Source organism: Pseudoliparis swirei, chromosome 1, assembly GCF_029220125.1.
Source record: "Pseudoliparis swirei isolate HS2019 ecotype Mariana Trench chromosome 1, NWPU_hadal_v1, whole genome shotgun sequence".
NCBI lineage: Eukaryota > Metazoa > Chordata > Actinopteri > Perciformes > Liparidae > Pseudoliparis > Pseudoliparis swirei.
The window spans coordinates 223419-249844 of NC_079388.1; the positions used below are offsets into that span (position 1 = coordinate 223419).

Genomic DNA, 26426 nt, shown 5'->3' on the forward strand with positions numbered 1-26426 from the left:
ATTACACTATACCAGATGCTGAGGAACATTACACTATACCAGACGCTGAGGAACATTACACTATACCAAACGCTGAGGAACATTACACTATACCAGACGCTGAGGAACATTACACTATACCAAACGCTGAGGAACATTACACTATACCAGACATTACACTATACCAGACACTCAGGAACATTACACTATACCAGACACTCAGGAACATTACACTATGCCAGACGCTGAGGAACATTACACCATACCAAACGCTGAGGAACATTACACTAAACCAGATGCTGAGGAACAATACACTATACCAAACACTCAGGAACATTACACTATACCAGACGCTGAGGAACATTACACTATACCAGATGCTGAGGAACATTACACTATACCAGACGCTGAGGAACATTACACTATACCAGACGCTGATGAACATTACACTATACCAGACGCTCAGGAACATTACACTATACCAGACGCTGAGGAACATTACACTAAACCAGATGCTGAGGAACATTACACTATACCAAACACTCAGGAACATTACACTATACCAGATGCTGAGGAACATTACACTATACCAGACGCTGAGGAACATTACACTATACCAAACACTGAGGAACATTACACTATACCAAACGATGAGGAACATTACACTATACCAGACACTGAGGAACATTACACTATACCAAATGCTGAGGAACATTACACTATACCAAATGCCGAGGAACATTACACTATACCAAATGCCGAGGAACATTACACTATACCAGACACTGAGGAACATTACACTATATGAGACGCTGAGGAACATTACACTGTACCAAACACTCAGGAACATTACACTATACCAGACACTCAGGAACATTACACTATACCAGACGCTGAGGAACATTACACCATACCAAACGCTGAGGAACATTACACTAAACCAGATGCTGATGAACATTACACTATACCAAACACTCAAGAACATTACACTATACCAGACGCTGAGGAACATTACACTATACCAAACGCTGAGGAACATTACACTATACCAAACGCTGAGGAACATTACACTATACCAAACGCTGAGGAACATTACACTATACCAAACGCTGAGGAACATTACACTATACCAGACGCTGAGGAACATTACACTATACCAGACGCTGAGGAACATTACACTATATCAAACGCTGAGGAACATTACACTATACCAGACGCTGAGGAACATTACACTATACCAGACACTCAGGAACATTACACTATACCAGACGCTGAGGAACATTACACTATACCACACACTCAGGAACATTACACTATACCAGACGCTGAGGAACATTACACTATACCAGACGCTGAGGAACATTACACCATACCAAACGCTGAGGAACATTACACTAAACCAGATGCTGAGGAACATTACACTATACCAAACACTCAGGAACATTACACTATACCAGATGCTGAGGAACATTACACTATACCAGACGCTGAGGAACATTACACTATACCAAACGCTGAGGAACATTACACTATACCAGACGCTGAGGAACATTACACTATACCAGACGCTCAGGAACATTACACTATACCAGACGCTGAGGAACATTACACTATACCAAACGCTGAGGAACATTACACTATACCAGACACTCAGGAACATTACACTATACCAGACACTCAGGAACATTACACTATACCAGACGCTGAGGAACATTACACCATACCAAACGCTGAGGAACATTACACTAAACCAGATGCTGAGGAACATTACACTATACCAAACACTCAGGAACATTACACTATACCAGATGCTGAGGAACATTACACTATACCAGACGCTGAGGAACATTACACTATACCAAACACTGAGGAACATTACACTATACCAGACGCTGAGGAACATTACACTATACCAGACGCTCAGGAACATTACACTATACCAAACGCTGAGGAACATTACACTAAACCAGATGCTGAGGAACAATACACTATACCAAACACTCAGGAACATTACACTATACCAGATGCTGAGGAACATTACACTATACCAAACGCTGAGGAACATTACACTATACCAGATGCTGAGGAACATTACACTATACCAAAAGCTCAGGAACATTACACTATACCAGACGCTCAGGAACATTACACTATACCAAACGCTGAGGAACATTACACTATACCAGACACTCAGGAACATTACACTATACTAGACACTGAGGAACATTACACTATACCAGACGCTGAGGAACATTACACTATACCAAACGCTGAGGAACATTACACTATACCAAACACTGAGGAACATTACACTATACCAGACACTGAGGAACATTACACTATACGAGACGCTGAGGAACATTACACTATACCAGACACTGAGGAACATTACACTATACGAGACGCTGAGGAACATTACACTATACCAAACACTCAGGAACATTACACTATACCAGACACTCAGGAACATTACACTATACCAGACACTGAGGAACATTACACCATACCAAACGCTGAGGAACATTACACTATACCAGACGCTGAGGAACATTACACTATACCAAACACTCAGGAACATTACACTATACCAGACGCTGAGGAACATTACACTATACCAAACGCTGAGGAACATTACACTATACCAAACACTCAGGAACATTACACTATACCAGACACTGAGGAACATTACACTATACCAGACACTGAGGAACATTACACTATACCAGACGCTGAGGAACATTACAATATACCAGAAACTGAGGAACATTACACTATTCCAAACGCTGAGGAACATTACACTATACCAGACGCTGAGGAACATTACACTAAACCAGACACTGAGGAACATTACACTATACGAGACGCTGAGGAACATTACACTATACCAGACACTCAGGAACATTACACTATACCAGACGCTGAGGAACATTACACCATACCAAACGCTGAGGAACATTACACTAAACCAGATGCTGAGGAACATTACACTATACCAAACACTCAAGAACATTACACTATACCAGACGCTGAGGAACATTACACTATACCAGACGCTCAGGAACATTACACTACCAGACGCTGAGGAACATTACACTATACCAGACGCTGAGGAACATTACACTATACCAAACGCTGAGGAACATTACACTATACCAAACACTCAGGAACATTACACTATACCAGACACTGAGGAACATTACACTATACCAAACACTCAGGAACATTACACTAAACCAGACACTCATTCTGCAACTCATTTTGCACTTTAACATCAATAGAGCTTTTCTTGGTTCTATTTTCGACTTTGTTGTTATTAAGACGGAAGCTACCCAGTGCTAAGCCCCGCCTCTGGCGGTCAGGGAGGATGCAATAGAAGTGGTACTGGCCTGATACCGAGGATCGTCAGGGTGAACGGCGATGGCGACGTCTCCCAGCATGGTCTCCGGACGGGTGGTGGACACCGCCACCTCTCCCTCTGAAGCACAGGCAGAGGGAATCAGAACCGGTCCGCCTTCAGACACGTGTCACAGTCCAGTCGCCACCGCTCACCGTGGCCTTCCAGAGGGTAGGCGAAGGTGAGCATGGTCCCAAACTCCACCTGGGCCTCATATCCAGGAACAGACAGCATGGTGGTCCCACACAGCTCCTGGGAGTCCACCTGGCGGTCATGGACCCGCTTTACACATCTTTGTCATGACAGCAAAGTAATACACAACTAACTGCATGATGAGAGGTGGACACGATAAGAGGAACACTCGGGGCTCAGTGTGTGTTTGATGAAGGCCGTGAACAGTCTGTGGAGCCATGCGCTCAACAGTTTGGGGGTGAGCTTCCCTTCTGGGCCTTTCTTTGCTCACGGTCCTCTGACGAGCTCTTCCAGAGCTTTCTCCTGCATCTGGCAGTCAGTCCCTCTCAACGTTTGCTCAGCCGGCACAGGAAGCCCCCCCAAGAAACACCTGTCCTCACATCCCAAAGGTCATGTGAGGACAAATGAAGTAAAAGGAATTCACTGATGACATCGTGTTTTTGGGCATGTGAGACTGATGGAAACTGATTTGATGCTGAAGACAGGATATGATAAATATCAAACTGTACAATCTCAAAATATACCGTTATCAAAACTAGACCTCACTTAAAAATAGCTAATCACTAAATGCATGCTGACAGTTTGTGCAATTTTAGAAAGAAGAATAGAGGAAAGTACAGATCCAGGATCAGTACAGGAGCTGCTGCATAATGAAACCAAATATGTTGATCAGTCTGTAACAACTGAAAATAAATCAAGATTTAATGGACTCTCTTTAGAAATGAATATTAGTTTTAAAGTGAATCTTTCATTTCCCTCGCTGTCCAGAGAGAGGAGCTGGTTCCCCGAGGAGGAGCCATAGTTATGTGTCATGTGGTGTCCCTCGTCGTGTCCCCGTGGTCCTCCCTGTACCTCGATGTCCGAGATGGCCGACTCCAGAGCACAGCTCCAGTTGACCAGCGCCTCGGAGCGGTAGAGCAGCCCGGAGTCGCTGAGCCGCACGAAGGCCTCCGTCACCGCCCTGCTGAAGGCCTGCAGGGAGGACGAGAGTCAGCGTCTTGTGGAGGCCATGAGGACAAGAGAGAGCAGCCAGCAGGATGTGGGCAGCACCCTAACCCTCTGTCCTCCCTCAGCCCCCTCTGTCCTCTCTCTGGCCCCTGGCCCCTCTGTCCTCTGTCCTCCCTCAGCCCCCTCTGTCCTCTCTCAGGCCCCTCTGTCCTCTCTCAGCCCCCTCTGTCCTCTCTCAGCCCCCTCTGTCCTCTCTCAGGCCCCTCTGTCCTCTCTCAGCCCCCTCTGTCCTCTCTCAGCCCCCTCTGTCCTCTCTCAGGCCCCTCTGTCCTCTCTCAGCCCCCTGCCCCCTCTGTCCTCTCTCAGCCCCCCCTGTCCTCTCTCTGCCCCTGCCCCTCTGTCCTCTCTCAGCCCCTGCCCCTGTCCTCTGTCCTCTCTCAGGCCCCTCTGTCCTCTCTCAGGCCCCTGCCCCCTCTGTCCTCTCTCAGGCCCCTGCCCCCTCTGTCCTCTCTCAGGCCCCTGCCCCCTCTGTCCTCTCTCAGCCCCCTGCCCCCTCTGTCCTCTCTCAGGCCCCTGCCCCCTCTGTCCTCTCTCAGCCCCTGCCCCTCTGTCCTCTCTGAGGCACCAGCCTCCTCTGTCCTCTCTCAGGCCCCTGCCCGCTCTGTCCTCTCTCAGGCCCCTGCCCCCTCTGTCCTCTCTCAGGCCCCTGCCCCCTCTGTCCTCTCTCAGCCCCCTGCCCTCTCTGTCCTCTCTCAGGCCCCTGCCCCCTCTGTCCTCTCTCAGGCCCCTGCCCCCTCTGTCCTCTCTCCCGCCCCTCTGTCCTCTCTCAGGCCCCTGCCCCTCTGTCCTCTCTCAGCCCCTGCCCCTCTGTCCTCTCTCAGGCCCCTGCCCCTCTGTCCTCTCTCAGCCCCTGCCCCTCTGTCCTCTCTCAGCCCCTGCCCCTCTGTCCTCTCTCAGCCCCTGCCCTCTGTCCTCTCTCAGCCCCTGCCCCTCTGTCCTCTCTCAGCCCCTGCCCCTCTGTCCTCTCTCAGCCCCTGCCCCTCTGTCCTCTCTCAGCCCCCTCTGTCCTCTCTCAGCCCCCTGCCCCCTCTGTCCTCTCTCAGCCCCCTGCCCCCTCTGTCCTCTCTCAGGCCCCTGCCCCCTCTGTCCTCTCTCAGGCCCCCGCCCCTCTGTCCTCTCTCAGCCCCTGCCCTCTGTCCTCTCTCAGCCCCTGCCCCTCTGTCCTCTCTCAGCCCCTGCCCCTCTGTCCTCTCTCAGCCCCTGCCCCTCTGTCCTCTCTCAGGCCCCTGCCCTCTGTCCTCTCAGCCCCCTGCCCCTCTGTCCTCTCTCAGCCCCCTCTGTCCTCTCTCAGCCCCCTGCCCCCTCTGTCCTCTCTCAGCCCCCTGCCCCCTCTGTCCTCTCTCAGCCCCTGCCCTCTGTCCTCTCTCAGGCCCCTGCCCCCTCTGTCCTCTCTCAGGCCCCTGCCCCCTCTGTCCTCTCTCAGGCCCCTGCCCCCTCTGTCCTCTCTCAGGCCCCTGCCCCCTCTGTCCTCTCTCAGCCCCCTCTGTCCTCTGTCCTCTGCCCCCTGTCCTCTTCGCCGTGCTTCCTGCCTCCTGGGCCCTCTAAAGCCCTCTGAGGGGAGTTTGTGATTTGTGATTCTGGGCTTTATCAAATAAACTGCATTAAATCAAACAGTGACCAGTGGTGGCCGTCATGTGCGTTGACAGAGTGGGACAAGTCTTAGCGCTTTCATTGAGTTGGAATAAATAAGTAATAAACACAACTTGACAATGCCCTCCTCCAGACACATTGTACCCATCATATGACTCTCCAGATACACGACACATGGTGCAGGTGCTAGAAGAAGAGCGTGATCTTACTGGATCCATGGTGAAACACGCTCGGCTCCAGTCCAGAGAAGCTCCCAGCCTCCTCAGCTGGTGGTAGATCTCTTCTCCTGTCCTGGGAACACAGACACAGTGAAGCCAACATGCTGCGGCCCGATACTGGATGAAGAGGGTCAACAATCTTCACACTCACTCGTTCTTCCATTTCCACACCTCTCGTAGGAACTGCTTCCTGGTGAAGTCCCGTCTGCGCTTCCCTCCGTCCCGCAGCAGTCTCCTCTCCACCACCGTCTGAGACACACGACTGATGAGAGGCACACATGGCCTTCACAACGAGAGCCTCCTGAGACGACGGCCATGAGGCGGCAGACCACACTACAATCAGTTAAACAGGAGCGACCAATACAGAATCATGAGGAGAACTCTCTGCTGGGGAGAACCTGGAGGTCTTTTATGTGAAGGTGAACGTCCAGTTTAGTTGACGTGCAATCAGGAGAACAACTCTCCATCCTCGGGTTCAGGAGTTCTCATGGAAGTGAACCTGCATCCTACAGTTCAGCCCAAACCCTTGGAAAGCTCACAAGCGACTGAAGAGGAGCACTTGGATGTGTCCATTGGGGTGATGTAAGCAAAGGATGGAGACGAGGCAACATGAGGCATGTTAGAGGTGAGCCACACCAACACGTGGTCATACCTGTGTTGCAATGCCTGCATGGTCACATCCAGGGACCCACAGGACTCGGTAGCCCTGCATCCTCCTCCTGGTGGAGGAGAAACCCGTATTTGACTTTATCAAACAGATCAATCAACTGATAGCCGGCAGGCTGCAGATGTTACCATCGGACCAGAGCGTCCTCCACGGCCACAGTGAGGGCGTGGCCCAGGTGCAGAGAGCCAGTCACATTGGGCGGAGGGATGCACAGAGCGAAGGTCTGATCCACTCGGTGAGGCAGCCTCTCCTGGTGACATGACAGGCGTGAGCGACATGTCTGTGTTTCACTTCCTGCTACAAAGGAGTGCAACGCTTTCTGGAATGGAGGATTCATTAATGCTATGAAGGAAACGTTCAGAGAGCAACAACAGGTCAGTCACATGTTGCCTCGTGTTCCTACGGCGACTACCTGTAGACAAACACAGGGGAGGGAACAGTGGAGCCAGACAGCCAATGAGCTCAGGGTGGAAGTCAGTCACGATCACACATGAGGCCAGCAGTGGCCTCCTCTTCATCACACACAGCCACCGTGTAAACCACAGCAGCACAACATCTCTCTGTCATGTGATCTCAGAGCGTTCAGTGGAGGCTCGAGGGAGGAGAGGCCTCACCTGTTGCTCTGGACCAAAGAACCCCTCCTTCTCCCACCACTGGTACCAGCTGGACTCCACATAGTCTGGACAGTAGGAGGCCGGCAGCAGCCCGCTGGTGTCTGGGGAGAACACAGAGAGACGAGCTGCTACAGAGAGCAACGCCTTGAGAGAGAGACGAGCTGCTACAGAGAGCAACGCCTTGAGAGAGAGACGAGCTGCTACAGAGAGCAACGCCTTGAGAGAGACGAGCTGCTACAGAGAGCAACGCCTTGAGAGAGACGAGCTGCTACAGAGAGCAACGCCTTGAGAGAGACGAGCTGCTACAGAGAGCAACGCCTTGAGAGAGAGACGAGCTGCTACAGAGAGCAACGCCTTGAGAGAGAGCGCAGCTGCTACAGAGAGCAACGCCTTGAGAGAGACGAGCTGCTACAGAGAGCAACGCCTGAGAGAGACGAGCTGCTACAGAGAGCAAGACCTTGAGAGAGAGAGCTGCTACAGAGAGAAACGCCTTGAGAGAGACGAGCTGCTACAGAGAGCAACGCCTTGAGAGAGAGCGAGCTGCTACAGAGAGCAACACCTTGAGAGAGAGAGCTGCTACAGAGAGCAACGCCTTGAGAGAGACGAGCTGCTACAGAGAGCAACACCTTGAGAGAGAGGCTGCTACAGAGAGCAACGCCTTGAGAGAGGACGAGCTGCTACAGAGAGCAACGCCTTGAGAGAGACGAGCTGCTACAGAGAGCAACACCTTGAGAGAGAGGCTGCTACAGAGAGCAACGCCTTGAGAGTGACGAGCTGCTACAGAGAGCAACACCTTGAGAGAGAGACGAGCTGCTACAGAGAGCAACGCCTTGAGAGAGACGAGCTGCTACAGAGAGCAACACCTTGAGAGAGACGAGCTGCTACAGAGAGCAACGCCTTGAGAGAGACGAGCTGCTACAGAGAGCAACACCTTGAGAGAGACGAGCTGCTACAGAGAGCAACGCCTTGAGAGAGACAGGCTGCAACAGAGAGCAACACCTTGAGAGAGACGAGCTGCTACAGAGAGCAACACCTTGAGAGAGACGAGCTGCTACGAGAGCAACACCTTGAGACGAGCTGCTACAGAGAGCAACACCTTGAGAGAGACGAGCTGCTACAGAGAGCAACGCCTTGAGAGAGACGAGCTGCTACAGAGAGCAACACCTTGAGAGAGAGACGAGCTGCTACAGAGAGCAACGCCTTGAGAGAGACGAGCTGCTACAGAGAGCAACGCCTTGAGAGAGACGAGCTGCTACAGAGAGCAACACCTTGAGAGAGACGAGCTGCTACAGAGAGCAACGCCTTGAGAGAGACGAGCTGCTACAGAGAGCAACGCCTTGAGAGAGACGAGCTGCTACAGAGAGCAACGCCTTGAGAGAGAGACGAGCTGCTACAGAGAGCAACGCCTTGAGAGAGACGAGCTGCTACAGAGAGCAACGCCTTGAGAGAGAGACGAGCTGCTACAGAGAGCAACGCCTTGAGAGAGAGACGAGCTGCTACAGAGAGCAACGCCTTGAGAGAGACGAGCTGCTACAGAGAGCAACGCCTTGAGAGAGACGAGCTGCTACAGAGAGCAACGCCTTGAGAGAGACGAGCTGCTACAGAGAGCAACGCCTTGAGAGAGAGACGAGCTGCTACAGAGAGCAACACCTTGAGAGAGACGAGCTGCTACAGAGAGCAACGCCTTGAGAGAGACGAGCTGCTACAGAGAGCAACGCCTTGAGAGAGACGAGCTGCTACAGAGAGCAACGCCTTGAGAGAGACGAGCTGCTACAGAGAGCAACACCTTGAGAGAGACGAGCTGCTACAGAGAGCAACACCTTGAGAGAGAGACGAGCTGCTACAGAGAGCAACACCTTGAGAGAGAGACGAGCTGCTACAGAGAGCAACACCTTGAGAGAGACGAGCTGCTACAGAGAGCAACGCCTTGAGAGAGAGACGAGCTGCTACAGAGAGCAACACCTTGAGAGAGAGACGAGCTGCTACAGAGAGCAACGCCTTGAGAGAGACGAGCTGCTACAGAGAGCAACACCTTGAGAGAGACGAGCTGCTACAGAGAGCAACACCTTGAGAGAGCAACGCCTTGAGAGAGAGACGAGCTGCTACAGAGAGCAACACCTTGAGAGAGACGAGCTGCTACAGAGAGCAACACCTTGAGAGAGACGAGCTGCTACAGAGAGCAACGCCTTGAGAGAGACGAGCTGCTACAGAGAGCAACACCTTGAGAGAGACGAGCTGCTACAGAGAGCAACACCTTGAGAGAGAGACGAGCTGCTACAGAGAGCAACGCCTTGAGAGAGAGACGAGCTGCTACAGAGAGCAACGCCTTGAGAGAGATGCTACACAGAGGTCGCTCACCTTTCTTGGCCCCTGCAGGTGTCTGAGCAGCGTACACGACCGGCTGCCTCTCACGCCACTTCACCGCCTCGCCGTCAGCAGCCTGCAAAGCAACAGCCATGAACACACAGAGGACACAGGGGGCGGCGCCACGGGGAGAGATGCAATCATCAAGCGTCTGTCTGCTGTGGACATGGAGGGAAACGAGGGGACAGACAGAATGACAGTAAAGCGTGAGGCTGAAGACAGACGAGCCTCGTGGTGCCGACTGACCCGACCCGTCAGGACCGGTCCACAGAACACCATCTCTCTGCTCTCCTCCGGTTCTGCTCTTTTCACAGCGACGCGTTACGCTGGGCAACCAACAGATGGCGCTGTGTTTGAAGCCCCTCATCACGACCCCTCACACCGGGGAGCCGGTACAAAGTGGGCCACCACAGAAGAAGACGAACTCGAGTCACTCAAGCGAGAGAGTCATGCTGCAGTGGAAGAGTCTTCAACCTCTTGCTTTGGTTTACCAGAGAGGGGATCACTGGTGTGTGGTCCACACACACACACACACACACACACACACACACACACACACACACACACACACACACACACACACACACACACACACACACACACACACACACACACACACACACACACACACACACACACACACACACACACACACACACACATCATCATCATCATGTTGATCTCCTCCATGTCGTCATGGGGCTCCTGTGATGTGGGGATGAAGCTCCAGGACTGTTGCTGGGCTCCAGCGGACACAGGGGTCAGAGGGGGGGGGGGTCTCCAAGGGGACGCCCCGTCTCACAGGGCCCTCCTCGGCCGGGGGCCACAGGGGTCAGGGGGGGGGTCTCCAAGGGGACGCCCCGTCTCACAGGACCCTCCTCGGCCGGGGGCCACAGGGGTCAGGGGACGCCACTGTCTCAGTGTCACTGAAGGCTACAGGAACATGGCAGCATAGCTGTCATGTGACCTCTGACCTTGGCCTGGGCTCATGTAGCACACGTTGAGAACATATGATGACTCGGTTGGTTCCATCGGTCCATGTCGGTCCCTGCAGGTCTGACTTACCCGGCGCGGCCTCGACAGGATGGCCTCTTCCCGCTCTCGCCTCCGCCGCTGCTTCTCTGCCTGGGGCCGAGGTGTCGGCGGCGTCTTGCTGGAACAGAGCCTGGCTGCCGGCCTGGCTGCCGGCCTGGCTGCCGGCCTCCAGCTCGGGGCGCGTCCTGCCCTCCACATGCTGAGCGGCTCACTGCGGAGACACGAGCTGCTGCTTCCTGCGCTCTCAGGACTCGAGTGTTCCGCCGGGGGACGCGTCTATGTGTTGGTCATATGTACACATTGCATCACTTTGTAGAATAACTGTCATGTCATATCACTCTGATTGGAATAAGTTGATGTTTTGACGGACTGATTACATTTCACGGACAACCGGAAGTAATTGCGGTCCGTCTGTAAATGTCTTCCCCTCACACCGCTGCCGAGAAGACGAAGCATCCGGCCGACGTGTCAGAATAAAACCACCTTTGGGAACAACGTTAAGACGAAATGCACTGTTACTGGCGCACGCGCTCCTGTGTTGGATACGTGTTCTTCAGGAGCGCAGGGGTGTGACGTCACTGTGTAACGTTAACGCGACCCCGTGATTCACAGAGGGGACACGCGCTTTGACGTGAAAAGCGGTGACTTCCGGTTGAGCGAACCCGCTGTGCAGCTTGACCGACGCCTCGCGGTGCTCACGTCGACTCTTCCGTCGGTACCGTCAGTCCTTGTAGCGCGAGCTCTCGCACGACCCGCCGCGCCCTCCGGTCTCCGTGTTTGAAGCGAACGTCGCGAGCAGCTCAGGGATGGCGGAGGCTCCCGGCACGTCGAGCGAGACGGTAACGGAGACCGTTCTGAGCAGCGCGCCGCCGCCGCAGCAGGTAAGTGTGGCCGGCGGCTCCCTGCAGAGGGGAGGCCTCGCCGGTAACGGCTGACTCCAGGTCAGTTCCGGGCCTCCTCCAGGCTCCTGGTCTGCGAGATGCGAGGGCCACTATCGAGCTCTGTGGACCAGGAGCCCGGCCCGGTGGGTCCGTGGACACTCATCTGAAGCCCGTGTGTTACAGGAGGGACGGAGCCTGACCATCAAGCTGAGGAAGAGGAAGACTGAGAAGAAGGTGGAGTGGTCCAGTGACACCGTGGACAACGAGCACCTCGGGAGGAGGTCTTCAAAGTGTGAGTTCCTCCCGTGTTCCTCTGGCCCGCAGCACACTGGGGCTCTGACCCGCTCATGGGGAGAGGGGTCGTCATGGTAACCACAAGGCCCCCGGTTCCATCCCCGCTCTCTCTCCATGGTTCATGTCGAAGTGCCCTTGAGCAAGGCACTGAACCCCCCGCTGCTCCTCAAGTCAAGCTCATGTCCGACATGTGATGACGGGTCTTCACCCCCGCGGAGGGCCGGCTGCTCCTCGCGGCCAGGGGGTCCCCGGTAGATCAACAGGGTCCGGACGCTCATGGAAAACATGGAGAAGTCATGGAATTTTAAAATGGTCATTTCCAGGCCTGGAAAAGTTATGGAAAAAACTAAAATCATAAAAGTTTTGGGAAAGTGATGTAAATGTGTAATAATCACATGTTCATTAACGGTGAGTTTGAAATGATGAATATGTTTTTGAAAGAAAGACGCTCCGCATGTAAGCCGGCGTGCTCTCGACACGCAGCATGTTCGACATGTTCAGACCGAGAGGTCAGTTGGGCCTGGCGTGTGGCCCAGAGTCCTGGAGGCCTCTGGACCACACGCCAGGCCCTGAAAGAGTCTGTCGCTTCACGGCTCACCGGGGGTCAGTGAAGGCACCGTCTGGAGATGGAGGTCCTGACCGCTCCTTGTGTTTCAGGCTGCTGCATCTACGAGAAGCCCCGGCAGTTTGGAGAGTCGTCCTCTGAGAGCGAGGGAGACGACGGTGACGATGAAGGGTGCGGCAGCGCTCACTGCGTCCTGGGCCACAGCAGAGGAGGCCATGGGCCGAGGGGGGGCGGAGGGACCACAGGGCCCCACCCCCACTAGAGGGTCCCCCGTCACAACCACTGCACTCTCTTTAGTTTGGTCCCATCGCTGGATTACTGCCCGGAGCCACGTGGACTCCGCCTCCAGAGGGCGCTCAGTGACCCGTCTTGAAGGAGACGCCGTGACCTTTGCATGTTTTAGCCGTGTTCTGGGACGCACGGCGGGGAGAGCAGCGCCATGAGTCCTGAATCCCCATGCTCTGCCAATAAAGCTGGAGGTGTGTGCTCCACCACAGAGGACATCATGGCTGCTTTCATTTCTGTCTCAGCTGTTCTCATGTCTTAACCTGCTGAATGTGTTGGTCATGGAGTCTCCAGCGGCCCGACAGACCGGGCCACCTCAACAGAACCCATGTCACAACGCTTGAACGCTATCATGTGATTATTTTTCTGTCAAAGTATTTCTATGCTTCAAATGGCTTTAATGTCCCCTCAACACATCCGGCTGCATGACGCCCCTCTGATGACGAATGTCTGAACAATAAAACCATACCTGATGCATGACGGTGTCCTGCCTGGGTCAGGAGGTCCTGTGACCTCTGACCTGTGCTCTGGGAAAGGATCGGCAGCAGTAACGTAAACAAGGCTGTAGTGATGTCACCGTGCCACACAGCTGCTTCACCTGAGCATCCAGGATGATACAAACGGGTTCTCTTCCACAGACCCCCACGAGCTCCAGTTGTCCTCCAGGGGGGGGGCATGGAGAGAGAGAGGTTAGTTGTGAACTCCCCCATCTCCAAAGACTCAGGAGAGACTCGCTGAGCTCCTTGTCTGGACTGCAGCGCGTTGCTTTGTATTCCTACTTCATTCTACACATGCAAATACTTGATATGCCGTCCCCCTCAGACCCCCTCAGACCCTCTCAGTCCCTCTCAGACCCCCTCAGACCCCTCGGCCCCCCTCAGACCCTCTTGGTCCCCCTCAGTCCACCTCAGACCCTCTCAGACCCTCTCGGTCCCTCTCAGACCCCCTCAGACCCTCTCAGTCCCTCTCAGACCCCCTCGGTCCCCCTCAGACCCCCTCAGACCCTCTTGGTCCCCCTCAGACCCCCTCAGACCCTCTTGGTCCCCCTCAGTCCACCTCAGACCCTCTCGGTCCCCCTCAGACCCTCTTGGTCCCCCTCAGACCCTCTCGGTCCCCCTCAGACCCTCTTGGACCCTCTCAGACCCCCTCAGTCCCCCTCAGACCCCCTCAGACCCTCTCGGTCCCCCTCAGACCCCCTCAGACCCTCTCAGTCCACCTCAGTCCCCCTCAGACCCTCTCAGTCCACCTCAGACCCCCTCAGACCCTCTCAGTCCACCTCAGACCCTCTCAGTCCCCCTCAGACCCTCTCAGTCCCCCTCAGACCCTATCGGTCCCTCTCAGTCCCCCTCAGACCCTCTCAGTCCCCCTCAGACCCTATCGGTCCCTCTCAGTCCCCCTCAGACCCTCTCGGTCCCCCTCAGGCCCCCTCACCAATATGAGAGAACCAGTACCAGGTGGACTGGCCTCCTCTGTAGTGGAGTGAGTGTGTTTGAAGTTTATTGACGGCTCATGTGACAGAGTGATTATAATCCAGACGTGTGGCCCTGCTCTTCAGTCAGCCTGGTTCATCTAGTACTTCTAGTTTGCTGTTAGAGGTCTTCATCTGATTGGGAATGTGTGTTTCTCCCTGGAGGAGGAACAGAGTGAGCCATCTGGATCAGACTCCAGATGCAGCCGCTGACCTGATCCCTGTAGGTGACCACCTCACGGCAGAAGTGTGCTGCTCTCATTGCTCCGCTGACCGTATCCACTGGACCCTCCTAGAGACCAAGATGTGTCGTGTATATCTTTGACAGGGCGGCTGTAGCTCAGTGAGGTAAGAGGGCCGTCCTGCAACCGCAAGGCTGTGGGTTCGATCCCGGCTCTCCCCATTAGTTGCAAGTCGAAGTGTCCTTGAGCAAGGCACTGAACCCCCAGTTGCTTCCCGGGCGCTTCACCGCAGCCCACTGCTCCTTAATAACTAAGGTGGGTTAAATGCAGAGAACTAATTTCCCCTTGGGGATTAATAAAAGTGTATTTTTATTTATTTATGAGGGTTGTTTCTTTCTCTTAATGCACCCATAGGTGCCCATTCAGTACAGCTGCATGTGGGTCATCATTTGACTGAGCTGCTCGGAGGGTACGTGTGCTCTGCAGGACAGAGCAGATGGGAGCAGACAAGAGAGCAGACAGGACAACAGAAGAGAGAGCAGACATGACAAACAGCACAGAGCAGACATGACAAACAGAGCAGACATGACAAACAGAGCAGACAGGACAAACAGAGCAGACGGGACAAAGCAGACATGACAAACAGAGCAGGCAGGACAAACAGAGCAGACGGGACAAAGCAGACAGGACAGCAGACATGACAGGACAAACAGAGCAGACGGGACAAAGCAGGCAGGACAAACAGAGCAGACGGGACAAAGCAGACAGGACAGAGCAGACATGACAGAGCAGACAGGACAAACAGAGCAGACAGGACAAACAGAGCAGACGGGACAAAGCAGACAGGACAAACAGAGCAGACAGGACAGAGCAGACATGACAAACAGAGCAGACAGGACAAACCAGACAGGACAAACAGAGCAGACATGACAGAGCAGACAGTACTCAAGTCTTAGCTGCTCACACAGACAAGGTGGTCAAAGCGGCCCGGAAGCGCCTCTTCTTCCTGAGGAGACTGAAGAAGTTTGGCATGGATTCAGTCATCCTCACCAATGTCTCCAGATGCCCAATAGAAAGCATCCTGACTGGGTGCATCACAGTGTGGGAGCTGCACAGCCAAGGACCGCAAGGCCCGACGCCGTGTGGTCAGGACTGGAGTTCATCATCGGTAGGGAGCTCCCTGCAGGACACAGACCACACGATGCCTCAGGAGAACTGGATCCTAAAGGACTGCCATCATCAGCCTTCAGACTGTTCACCCCGCTGCCTCTGGAAGGCGGTGCCGTAGGATCCGGTCTCACACACAGAGACTGGAGAACAGTTTCTTCCCGAGAGCCATCAGGCTGCTAAATGGACACTGACACATGATCGACACTTTTGCACTCGACACTTTTACACTTGTCACTTTACACACACTGTCACTTGCAAATCACTGCTTGTACTTACACTTTTTATTGCACTACCTGCTTTCACTACCTGCTACTCCCATTTGTCTGTAGTTTAGTGTATTATAGGTTATTATAGGTGAAGTATATGTTACATGTATATATGTTAGTATTACGTCCAGAGTACTTGTACACAGTGTATGTCATGTTATGTTATATTATGTTGCTATGGTAATTGTTGTGGTGCCTTGTCCCAAGAATTTCAGTGCCCAGTCTGATCCTGTGTCATTCTGTGCATCTGACAATAAAAGACTTGACTTGACTTGAAGGTAGCAGACGGCTCCTCACGCCCTCTGGCTTCATGTTTCATGTGTGAAGCTCTGTGTGCTATCGCTTCACATTGTCTTGTACTGGTGATGCACTTGTATGTATATATTATTAAGCATAATGAGAAGAAGTGTAATGTGAATTAAAACTTTAAACTGATTCAAGTGCCCTCCAAGTATATATATTACATAAGTCTGACACCAGATGGTCATGCAAAGGAACATCCTTTAGTTCTCCTGACAACAGAAACTGAATTGAATGTGATGAACAACACGTTCAGTGAATGACGGAAATGTATGAATAATGAGGCATGGACCCCGATCCAGACCTCCACGATCCATGAGGCAGAGGAGGTGGAGAGGGGGCGGGGCATCAGCAGGGCCATGGCAGGTGAGATGTACATTCATCCAAAAGGAAAGGAGAGAGGTGCTCAGTGTATCCTAAACATCCATAAGGAGAGCCAGAAGGGGGGCTATGTGAGACTGCTGTTCATTGATTATAGTTCAGCTTTCAACACCATAGTCCCCTCCAGACTGGCCGGCAAGCTGATTGAGCTGGGACTGAACACCCCCCTGTGTGCTTGGATCCTGGACTTCCTGACCGCCAGGCCACAGGTGGTCAGGGTGGGCAGACACACCTCCAAATCCCTCACCCTGAACACAGGATCCCCCCAGGGTTGCGTCCTCAGCCCCCTACTGTACTCCCTGTACACACATGACTGTGTGGCCAGGTTCAGCTCCAACACCATCATCAAGTTTGCGGATGACACAGTGGTGGTGGGCCTGATCTCCGACAACAAGGCCTACCTGGAGGAAGTTGCTGATCTGTCACTCTGGTGCCAGGACAACAGCCTCATCATGAATGTCACCAAAACTAAGGAGCTGATTGTGGACTTTAGGAGGGTACAACAACAGAGGACTGACTCACCACTGGGGATTAACGGGACTACTGTGGAGAGGGTGAGCGGGTATAAATACCTGGGAGTCCACATCACCGAGGATCTGACATGGTCAACAAACACAGACACTCTGGTGAGAAAGGCAAGGCAGCGCCTCTACCACCTCAGGCAGCTGAGGAAATTTAAAGTTTCCCAGAGGATCCTTCAGTCCTTCTACTCTGGAGCTGTAGAGAGCGTCCTGACAGGAAGCATCACAGCCTGGTTTGGCAACTGCTCCGCTCAGGACAGGAAGGCTCTGCAGAGAGTAGTGCGTTCGGCTGAGCGCACTATTGGAACTACACTCCCCACCCTGCAGGACTTGTACACCAGGAGGTGCAGAACCAGAGCCGGCAGGATCATGAAGGATCCTCACCACCCCAACAACAGACTGTTTCAGCTGCTGCGGTCAGGCAGGCGCGTCCGTAGTCACGCTGCAAGAACAGAGAGACTGAGACGGAGTTTCTTTCCTCAGGCCATCAGGATTGTGAACTCCGACCTCACCAGGACCCCCACATAGACCCACACAACTGCCCCTCTTAGGCACACACACACACACACACACACACACTTACTGTAAATATTGTGTTGTTTTTTATTTGTAAATAGTGTGTACTTGTTGCCCTTGCACATTCCTGCTGAGCATTGCCACTTTCATTTCACTGCACACCCTGTGTGTGTATGTGACAAATAAAACATCTTGAATCTTGAGAGAGGAGAGGAGAGAGGTGCTCAGTGTATCCTAAACGTCTATAAGGAGAGAGGAGAGGAGAGAGGACCTCAGTGTATCCTAGACATCTATAAGGAGAGAGGAAAGGAGAGGAGCTCAGTGTATCCTAAACGTCCATAAGGAGAGAGGAGAGAGGAGCTCAGTGTATCCTAAGCATCCATAAGGAGAGAGGAGAGGAGAGAGGAGCTCAGTGTATCCTAAGCGTCCATAAGGAGAGAGGAGAGAGGAGCTCAGTGTATCCTAAGCGTCCATAAGGAGAGAGGAGAGAGGAGCTCAGTGTATCCTAAACGTCCATAAGGAGAGAGGAGAGGAGAGAGGAGCTCAGTGTATCCTAAGCTGCTCCTGAACGCATCATCTCACTCTTCCGGTAAGCTCTGGTTGCCAGCTCAGCAGCTCATGACTTCTTCTTCTCTCCCTCCCGCTCCCTCTTGCTCAGTGTGTCTCATGTATAGTTCTCCCTCTGCCTCCCTTAATGATAACGATACATGCAACAAGTGTAGTTTATTTGCTAGGTTGGAGGCAGGTCTAAGTGGGTTAGATGCACGGCTCCGCGCTATCGAAGCTCAGACAGCTATGCTAGTTAGCCCGCCCTCTCCCGTAGTCGGCGCGGAGCTACAGTCAGCTGTTAGCTGTGCCCCGGCGGTAACCGTGCAGCCGGGTGGTTGGGTAACTGTCCAGGAGTAGTAAGTCTACACAGAAGCACGCTGTGCACCAACCACTTCACGTTTCCAACCAGTTTTCCCTGCTCAGCGACACACCTGCTGAGGAACACACCCTGTTATCGGGAGCTCTATAGTCAGGAACGTGAAAATAGCGAAGCCACGGACCAGAGTCGTGTGCCTCCCGGGGGCCAGAGCGGGCGACGTGGAGTCTTGTTTGAAGCTGCTGGCTAAGGACAAGCGGAGATACAGTCAGATTGTAATACACGCCGGTGGTAATGACGCCGAGCCCGCCGTCGGAAGTCACTAAAATTAATGTGGAATCGGTGTGCTTATGCCAAGACGTTGTCGGACACCGTAATTTTCTCTGGCCCTTCCCAAATTTGCAGACAGACGAATTGTATAGCCGAATGTCGTCTTTCAACCGCTGGCTGTCGAGGTGCCCAGCGAATAATGTGGGCTACGTAGACAACTGGAAGACTTTCTGGGGAAAGCCTGATCTGATGAGGAGAGACGGCATTCATCCCACGTTGGACGGAGCGTCTCATTTCTGCGAATATGACCAAGTTGATCACGGACTTAATCCATGACAACCCAGGGTTCAGATCAGGAACCGGGAGCAGAGTTGTAGTTTAACACCCTTCTCTGCTCTTCCATTCGAGCAGTTACCCTCCCATGACTTTAGAGTAGAGACTGTGTCTGTCCCACGGCCACTTCAATTAAATAAATCAAAAGTAAGCAGAAGAGGAGTCGTACACAATAACCTTATACAAGTTAACACCATTATTTCAGCAGTGCAACAAAACAGGTCTATTAAATGTGGTCTCCTAAATATTAGATCTCTGTCATCTAAAGCTGTGTTACTGAATGATTTAATATCAGATAATCACATTGATTTATGTTGCCTAACTGAAACCTGGCTGAGCCATGAAGAATATGTCTGTCTGAATGAATCGACTCCTCCAAGTCATATTAATACTCACATTCCTCGAGGCACCGGTCGAGGAGGTGGAGTAGCAGCCATCTTTGAATCGAGCCTATTAATTAATCCTCAACCAAAATTACACTACACCTCATTTGAAAGCCTTGTTCTTAGTCTTTCACATCCAACCTGGAAAACACTACAGCCAATTCGATTTGTGATTCTGTACCGGCCACCAGGTCCATATTCAGAGTTTATATCTGAATTCTCAGAATTTATATCAAGTTTGGTTTTTAAAACTGATAAAGTTATTATTGTTGGAGATTTTAATATCCATGTGGATGTTGATAATGATTGCCTTAGTGCTGCATTCATCTCATTGTTGGACTCGATTGGCTTCTGCCAGAGTACAGAAACCCACTCACAGCTTTGGCCACACGCTTGATCTTGTTCTTACTTATGGCGTTGACATTGAGCATTTGAACGTCTTCCCACAGAATCCTCTTCTGTCAGACCACAACCTCATAACTTTTGAATTTATACTACCGGAGTGTACTCCGTTAGTCAAAAGTTTCTACACCAGATGTCTAACTGACAGTGCTGTAGCTAAATTTAAAGAAGCGATTCCTTCTGTATTTGATTCGATACCACGTCTCAATATAACAGAGGACTCCTGGTCTAACTTTAGTCCGTCCCAGATTGATCATCTTGTTGACAGTGCCACAGGCTCTCTGAGAATGACACTGGACTCGATAGCCCTCTGAAGAAGAAGACCGTGAGGAAGAGGAGGTTTGCTCCTGGTATAACCCTCAGACCCGCAAACTGAAGCAACGTCACGAAGCTTGAACGCATATGGCTCAACTAATCTCGAAGAATCCTGCTTAGTTTGGCGAGATAGTCTTAAAACATATAAGAAGGCCCTCCGTAATGCCAGAGCAGCCTATTACTCATCAATAATAGAAAAAAATAAAAACAACCCCAGGTTTCTCTTCAGCACTGTAGCCAGGCTGACAGAGAGTCACAGCTCTGTGGAGCCGAGCATTCCTATAAACCTCAGTGGTAATGACTTTATGAACTTCTTTAATGAAAAGATTTTAACTATTACGGACAAGATTAATATTCTCTTGCCCATAACCAGTGCCAATCTGTCCTCAAGTGGAATGGCCTTGGAAACCACTGTATGCCCTGGTGTATATTTGGAGGGCTTTTCTCCCATCAACCGTGACCAATTATCTTCAACGGTTTCTACTTCGAACACGTCTACCTGTCTCTTGGACCCCATCCCGACGAGGCTGCTTAAAGACGTTTTGCCTTTAATTGGCGGCTCTCTATTAGATATTATCAATGTGTCTCTGCTAACAGGCCACGTACCACACTCCTTCAAGGTGGCTGTTATTAAACCTCTCCTGAAGAAGCCCACTCTGGATCCAGAGGTGTTGGCTAACTACAGACCGATCTCTAACCTCCCTTCCTCTCCAAGATCCTTGAGAAAGTGGTCGCAAATCAGTTGTGCGACTTTCTACATCATAATAGTTTATTTGAGAAATTTCAATCAGGATTTAGAAAACACCACAGCACCGAGACAGCACTGGTGAAAATTACAAATGACCTCTTAATGGCAGCAGATAAAGGACCTCTCTGTCCTGGTCTTGTTAGACCTTAGTGCTGCATTCGACACCATTGACCATGACATCCTGTTACAGAGACTGGAGCAGTCGATTGGCATTTCAGGCACGGCACTAATTTGGTTTAAATCCTACTTATCAGATCGATCTCAGTTTGTATTTGTAAACGATGACGCCGATAACCACTAACGTTAATCACGGAGTTCCACAAGGTTCTGTGCTTGGACCAATTTTATTTACCTTATACATGCTTCCTTTGGGCAATATTATCAGGAAACACTCCATAAACTTTCATTGTTATGCAGATGATACTCAACTATATTTATCGATAAAACCAGAGGAGAGCAACCAACTCTGTAAAATTCAAGCATGTCTTAAAGACATAAAAACATGGATGACCTGCAACTTCTTGATGTTAAACTCAGACAAAACCGAAGTAATTTTAATCGGCCCTGAGCACCTCAGAGATCAATTATCTGGTGATGTGGATTCTGTAGACGGCATTGCCCTGGCATCCAACACCACTGTAAAGAATATTGGCGTTATCTTTGATCGGGACTTGTCCTTTAACTCCCACGTAAAGCAAATCTCAAGGACTGCATTCTTTCATCTACGTAATATTTCAAATATCAGGCACATCTTGTCTCAAAAAGATGCAAAAAAATTGGTTCACGCGTTCGTTACTTCGAGACTGGATTACTGCAACTCCTTATTAGCAGGCTGCTCTAATAAATCTCTTAGGTCCCTCCAGTTGATCCAGAATGCTGCAGCTCGTGTTCTCACTAAAACTAAGAAAAGAGATCACATCACTCCTGCACTAGCTGCTCTGCACTGGCTCCCAGTAAAATCAAGAATCACTTTTACAATTCTTCTCTTAACCTACAAAGCCTTGATTGGTGATGCTCCATCATATCTTAAGGAGCTTGTCGTACCATATTGCCCCACTAGAGAGCTACGCTCACTAAATGCGGGACTACTTGTAGTTCCTAGAGTCTTAAAAAGTAGAATGGGAGCCAGAGCCTTTAGTTATCAAGCTCCTCCTCTTTTATGGAACCAGCTTCCACCTTCAGTCCTGGAGGCAGACACAGTCACCTCGTTTAAGAGTAGACTTAAGACCTTCCTCTTTGACAGAGCTTATAGTTAGGGCTGAATCAGGTTCATCTGGTCCAGCCCCTTGATATGCTGCTATAGGCTTATAGCTGCCGGGGGACGTTTTAGGATGCACTGAGTACCTATCTCCTCTTTTTTCTCTCCTTAAGGATGAATTTTCATCTCTCAATCACACGTTACTAAGTCTGCTTTCTCCCCGGAGTCCTTTTGACTTCACGTCTCATGGGGTCATCGGACCCTATGAGACAGCATAGATCCTATCTGCCTGATGGATCATCGAGGTCTGGGTCGTGGAATTCCTGCTCCTGACTGCGCCACTGTCCTGTTGAGACTCCGCCCACTGTTGAGACTCCTCCTCCCCACCGCCATCTGCCTGATGGATCGTGGAGGTCTCCATCGTGGAATATGCCTACTATGAACTATTCATACACTCTGTCATATTCATTGAATGTATTTTAACTCTAAATCTGTCCTTCTGTACACATTACATCTATTGCATCTGTCCATCCTGGAGAGGGATCCTCCTCTGTTGCTCTCCTCCAGGTTTCTTCCCTTTTTTTCCCCCTGAAGGGTTATTTGGGAGTTTTTCCTGGTCCGATGTGAGGTTTTGGGGCAGGGATGTCTATGTGTACAGATTGTAAAGCACTCCGAGACACATTTGTAATTTGTGAAATTGGGCTATACAAATAAACTGAATTGAATTGAATTGAAGGAGAGAGGAGAGAGGAGCTCAGTGTATCCTAAGCGTCCATAAGGAGAGAGGAGAGAGGAGCTCAGTGTATCCTAAGCGTCCATAAGGAGAGAGGAGAGAGGAGCTCAGTGTATCCTCAGCGTCCATAAGGAGAGAGGACAGAGGAGCTCAGTGTATCCTAAGCGTCCTTAAGGAGAGAGGAGAGAGGAGCTCAGTGTATCCTAAGCGTCCTTAAGGAGAGGAGAGAGGCTCAGTGTATCCTAAGCGTCCATAAGGAGAGAGGAGAGGAGCTCAGTGTATCCTAAAGCGTCCATAAGGAGAGAGAGAGGAGCTCAGTGTATCCTAAGCGTCCATAAGGAGAGAGGAGCTCAGTGTATCCTAAGCGTCCATAAGGAGAGAGGAGAGAGGAGCTCAGTGTATCCTAAGCGTCCATAAGGAGAGAGAGAGGAGCTCAGTGTATCCTCAGCGTCCATAAGGAGAGAGAGAGGAGCTCAGTGTATCCTAAGCATCCATAAGGACAGAGGAGCTCAGTGTATCCTCAGCGTCCATAAGGAGAGAGGACAGAGGAGCTCAGTGTATCCTCAGCGTCCATAAGGAGAGAGGACAGAGGAGCTCAGTGTATCCTCAGCGTCCATAAGGAGAGAGAGAGGAGCTCAGTGTATCCTAGCGTCCATAAGGAGAGAGGAGAGAGGAGCTCAGTGTATCCTAGCGTCCCCCTCAGCCTCTCAGCCTCTAGCATCTCCAGGTCTGGACCAGGTTCACCTGGTTCAGGTGTAACTATCAGACCATCAAGAGGAAAGTCTTCAGTCTCCATGAGGGGGCGGAGTCTCCAGGACTGAAGGTGGCGCTGGTTCATAAAAGAGGAGGAGCTTGAGACCTGAAGGCTCTGGCCCCATCTGGTGCTCCAGCAGGGAGCTGCTTGGTGAGTTCATGAAGCGTTTCACAAAGCGTCAGCTACGTGGCAAAGAGAAACTTAAATCCAGAAAGAGTTCCTTCATGGACGTTTTGTGAAAGTATTGATTATTAATCAGACGTGTCGGAGCAGCTGCTCAAACCTTCGCCACAGCTCTTGTCTGACGGCGTTGGAGCAGCAGCAGCCTGACCCTGATGCTGCTCCACCGGCGTCTCCTGAGACAGCAAGCTTACATTTCCCTTAGGAATAAATATGAATTATTACATGGCAACGACAGTACAAGCGTTCTGATTGGCTAACGGGTACTCGTGTAAAAACAAAAACCATCAGATATCAATACACATTTGGAGGGAGTTGATGACAGAAAGTCATTTGTATTAAATACTGATGAATGAGGAGAATGTGTCTTCAGAAAAAGGGTCAGTTTACTCATCCAGGGCAAAGGGGAGGAGCTTGAGCACCACTAGGGCTCTACCTGTGTGCAGTGCATCATGGTCCATGTAGGCCCATGGATCAACTGTCACCATAAAGACTCCATATCCCATCAGAGGTGATTGGGCATCCACTGTAAAGGAGATCACCGTTCTGCCGCTGACCCCAGCTGACCCCAGCCCTGAAGTCTGGTGACATCGTCTGACCCTTCAGAAGTCATACCTGCAAACTCATGAGGGGTGAAAAAGGTCACAACGGGGGGGGGGGGGGGCAGGTGATTTTGTTGTTGTTGTCACCACACCACATCCACGTTGTTTGAAGCCTCAAAGCTTTTAGAACCACAACTACAGTCATTTTATTGTTCTGACCACAAATCTAAATAATGATAATAAACAGTTTAAGAACAAAAGGTCCTCCGCTCTGACTCAGCCCTATAATGATAGTAATAACAAATATACATTGTCATTATATATAATATGGTTAAAGTCATTCATGAACCAACTTCCTTTTTGTTGCCTGAACAGTCCTCATGGACTTTTCCCTGAATCTGTTCTGTCTCTACCTGTTTGTCACGATACTCATATTATAACTTCTATACATATTACATACCTGCCATAAATATCATGATACCCCATACCAGAATTCAATACAATAAAAACAATATGGTACCATAAATACGAGACTGGTATATGTATCTATAATAGTAATAAATAAAACATCTGTATGGTTCACTTTTTACCAACTTTTTCAACACTTAACAAATGACAGTAATATGAGTATTAATACAGCCAGATATGAATGAAACTACATGGTTCCATCATAGCATTGATGATCACTATGAGGCCGTTAGTCTCTGACCAGATGATCCACAGTTCATCAGGATGAGCAGCTGGAGAGTTACACAACTTTACAGACTGAAACATTTCACTTCTGGCATCTTTTTATTTTTTAAGCCGAAGTCTCTAAGCTCCGCCTCTTCTCTCGCTGTGAGCTGCGCAGCGCAGTGTGCGCAGACAGCTCGACACGGAGCAGCGCGTGCGCTCTGATCGCTCTCTTAATGAAGTATTGATACTAAAAATATGCTAAATCACATCGTGTTTAACGTACGGGTACTTTGTTAGCATCGCTACACCGTGCAGCGTGACAGCAGTAGATGTAGCGGGCTAACATTCAAGCTAACCTGAACCCCCAAACGCTGAAGACATCTGAACGCTGATTGGCCGAGACGCGACACGTCCATCAAAGATGTTTTATTGCGAAGAGGAACGCTTCACACTTTTCTCCGCGTCTCACTGCAATCTCAACGGCAGCGGGCCAGGTGACCCCAAAAAAACAAAAACTCTTCGGATCTCAACGATTCACGTGGATGACCTATTTTGAGTTCAAAACGGTGAATTTCACCGAAAGGTGACAAGTTTGCAGGTATGAGAAGTACACTGGACACGACTTCCTTTCATTTGAGGAGTTCTGCCTCTTCATTAAGACGCGTCAGGGGTTTTCCTGGGTCAAATGGGTCTTCGGTGCGCTCTGTGTTGCCATGTCACCGTAATTAGCAGACATCTATGTCTTGTTGTTTCCATAAATAATGGAGGCTATGCTTGAGGAAATCATTTAGCTTCCACTCTAGATTACAATAGATCGGCTAATCATCGAGTGTCTTCTTGATCAGACAAGAAGACACTCGATCTGTCTATCAACGCGATTACGATTGATCCAAACAGAACGAGGGTTCGACAGTACCTGAACATATTCGCGGACATGCATTGCACGAGTGATTGACGGCTCCAATAGAAGTTAGAGCGAGCACATAGAACTTTATATATATATTCTAATCAATGTATTTATTCCCAGGGTTTTGCAATTTCCTTTTATTTTCTTCGTGCCTACACTATATATTATCATTCCATGTTAATAATACCAATGGAGGCTGCGTTTGAATCGTTAATCCAACTTTTGTCAGCA

General features: G+C 50.7%; 2 protein-coding genes across 11 annotated transcripts in view; one reads left to right on the top strand and one right to left on the bottom strand.

Moving 5' to 3' along the window:
• The window catches only part of vars2 (valyl-tRNA synthetase 2, mitochondrial), a 58945-nt gene extending 47331 nt beyond the window's left edge, over window positions 1-11614 (bottom strand). For 4 of the 10 annotated variants that reach the window (XM_056415758.1, XM_056415723.1, XM_056415741.1 and 1 more), the window contains exons 1-10: window positions 11092-11614; window positions 10021-10102; window positions 7663-7763; window positions 7177-7298; window positions 7034-7100; window positions 6533-6630; window positions 6373-6454; window positions 4418-4537; window positions 3529-3637; window positions 3366-3454 (exon numbers count right to left, since the gene is read on the bottom strand). In XM_056415758.1, the coding sequence (XP_056271733.1) occupies window positions 3366-3454; window positions 3529-3637; window positions 4418-4537; window positions 6373-6454; window positions 6533-6630; window positions 7034-7100; window positions 7177-7298; window positions 7663-7763; window positions 10021-10102; window positions 11092-11259 (1038 nt within the window). In that variant the 5' untranslated portion in view covers window positions 11260-11614. The other 6 variants (XM_056415750.1, XM_056415733.1, XM_056415801.1 and 3 more) reach the window with 6 other exon arrangements.
• A 148-nt stretch (window positions 11615-11762) lies between these two features.
• On the top strand, window positions 11763-13302 carry ppp1r11 (protein phosphatase 1, regulatory (inhibitor) subunit 11). Its single transcript, XM_056415917.1, has 3 exons — window positions 11763-11942; window positions 12126-12234; window positions 12894-13302. Exons 1-3 carry the CDS (start codon window positions 11868-11870, stop codon window positions 13061-13063), a joined length of 354 nt encoding a protein of 117 aa, XP_056271892.1. The 5' UTR covers window positions 11763-11867; the 3' UTR covers window positions 13064-13302.
• Window positions 13303-26426: the final 13124 nt, after the last annotated feature.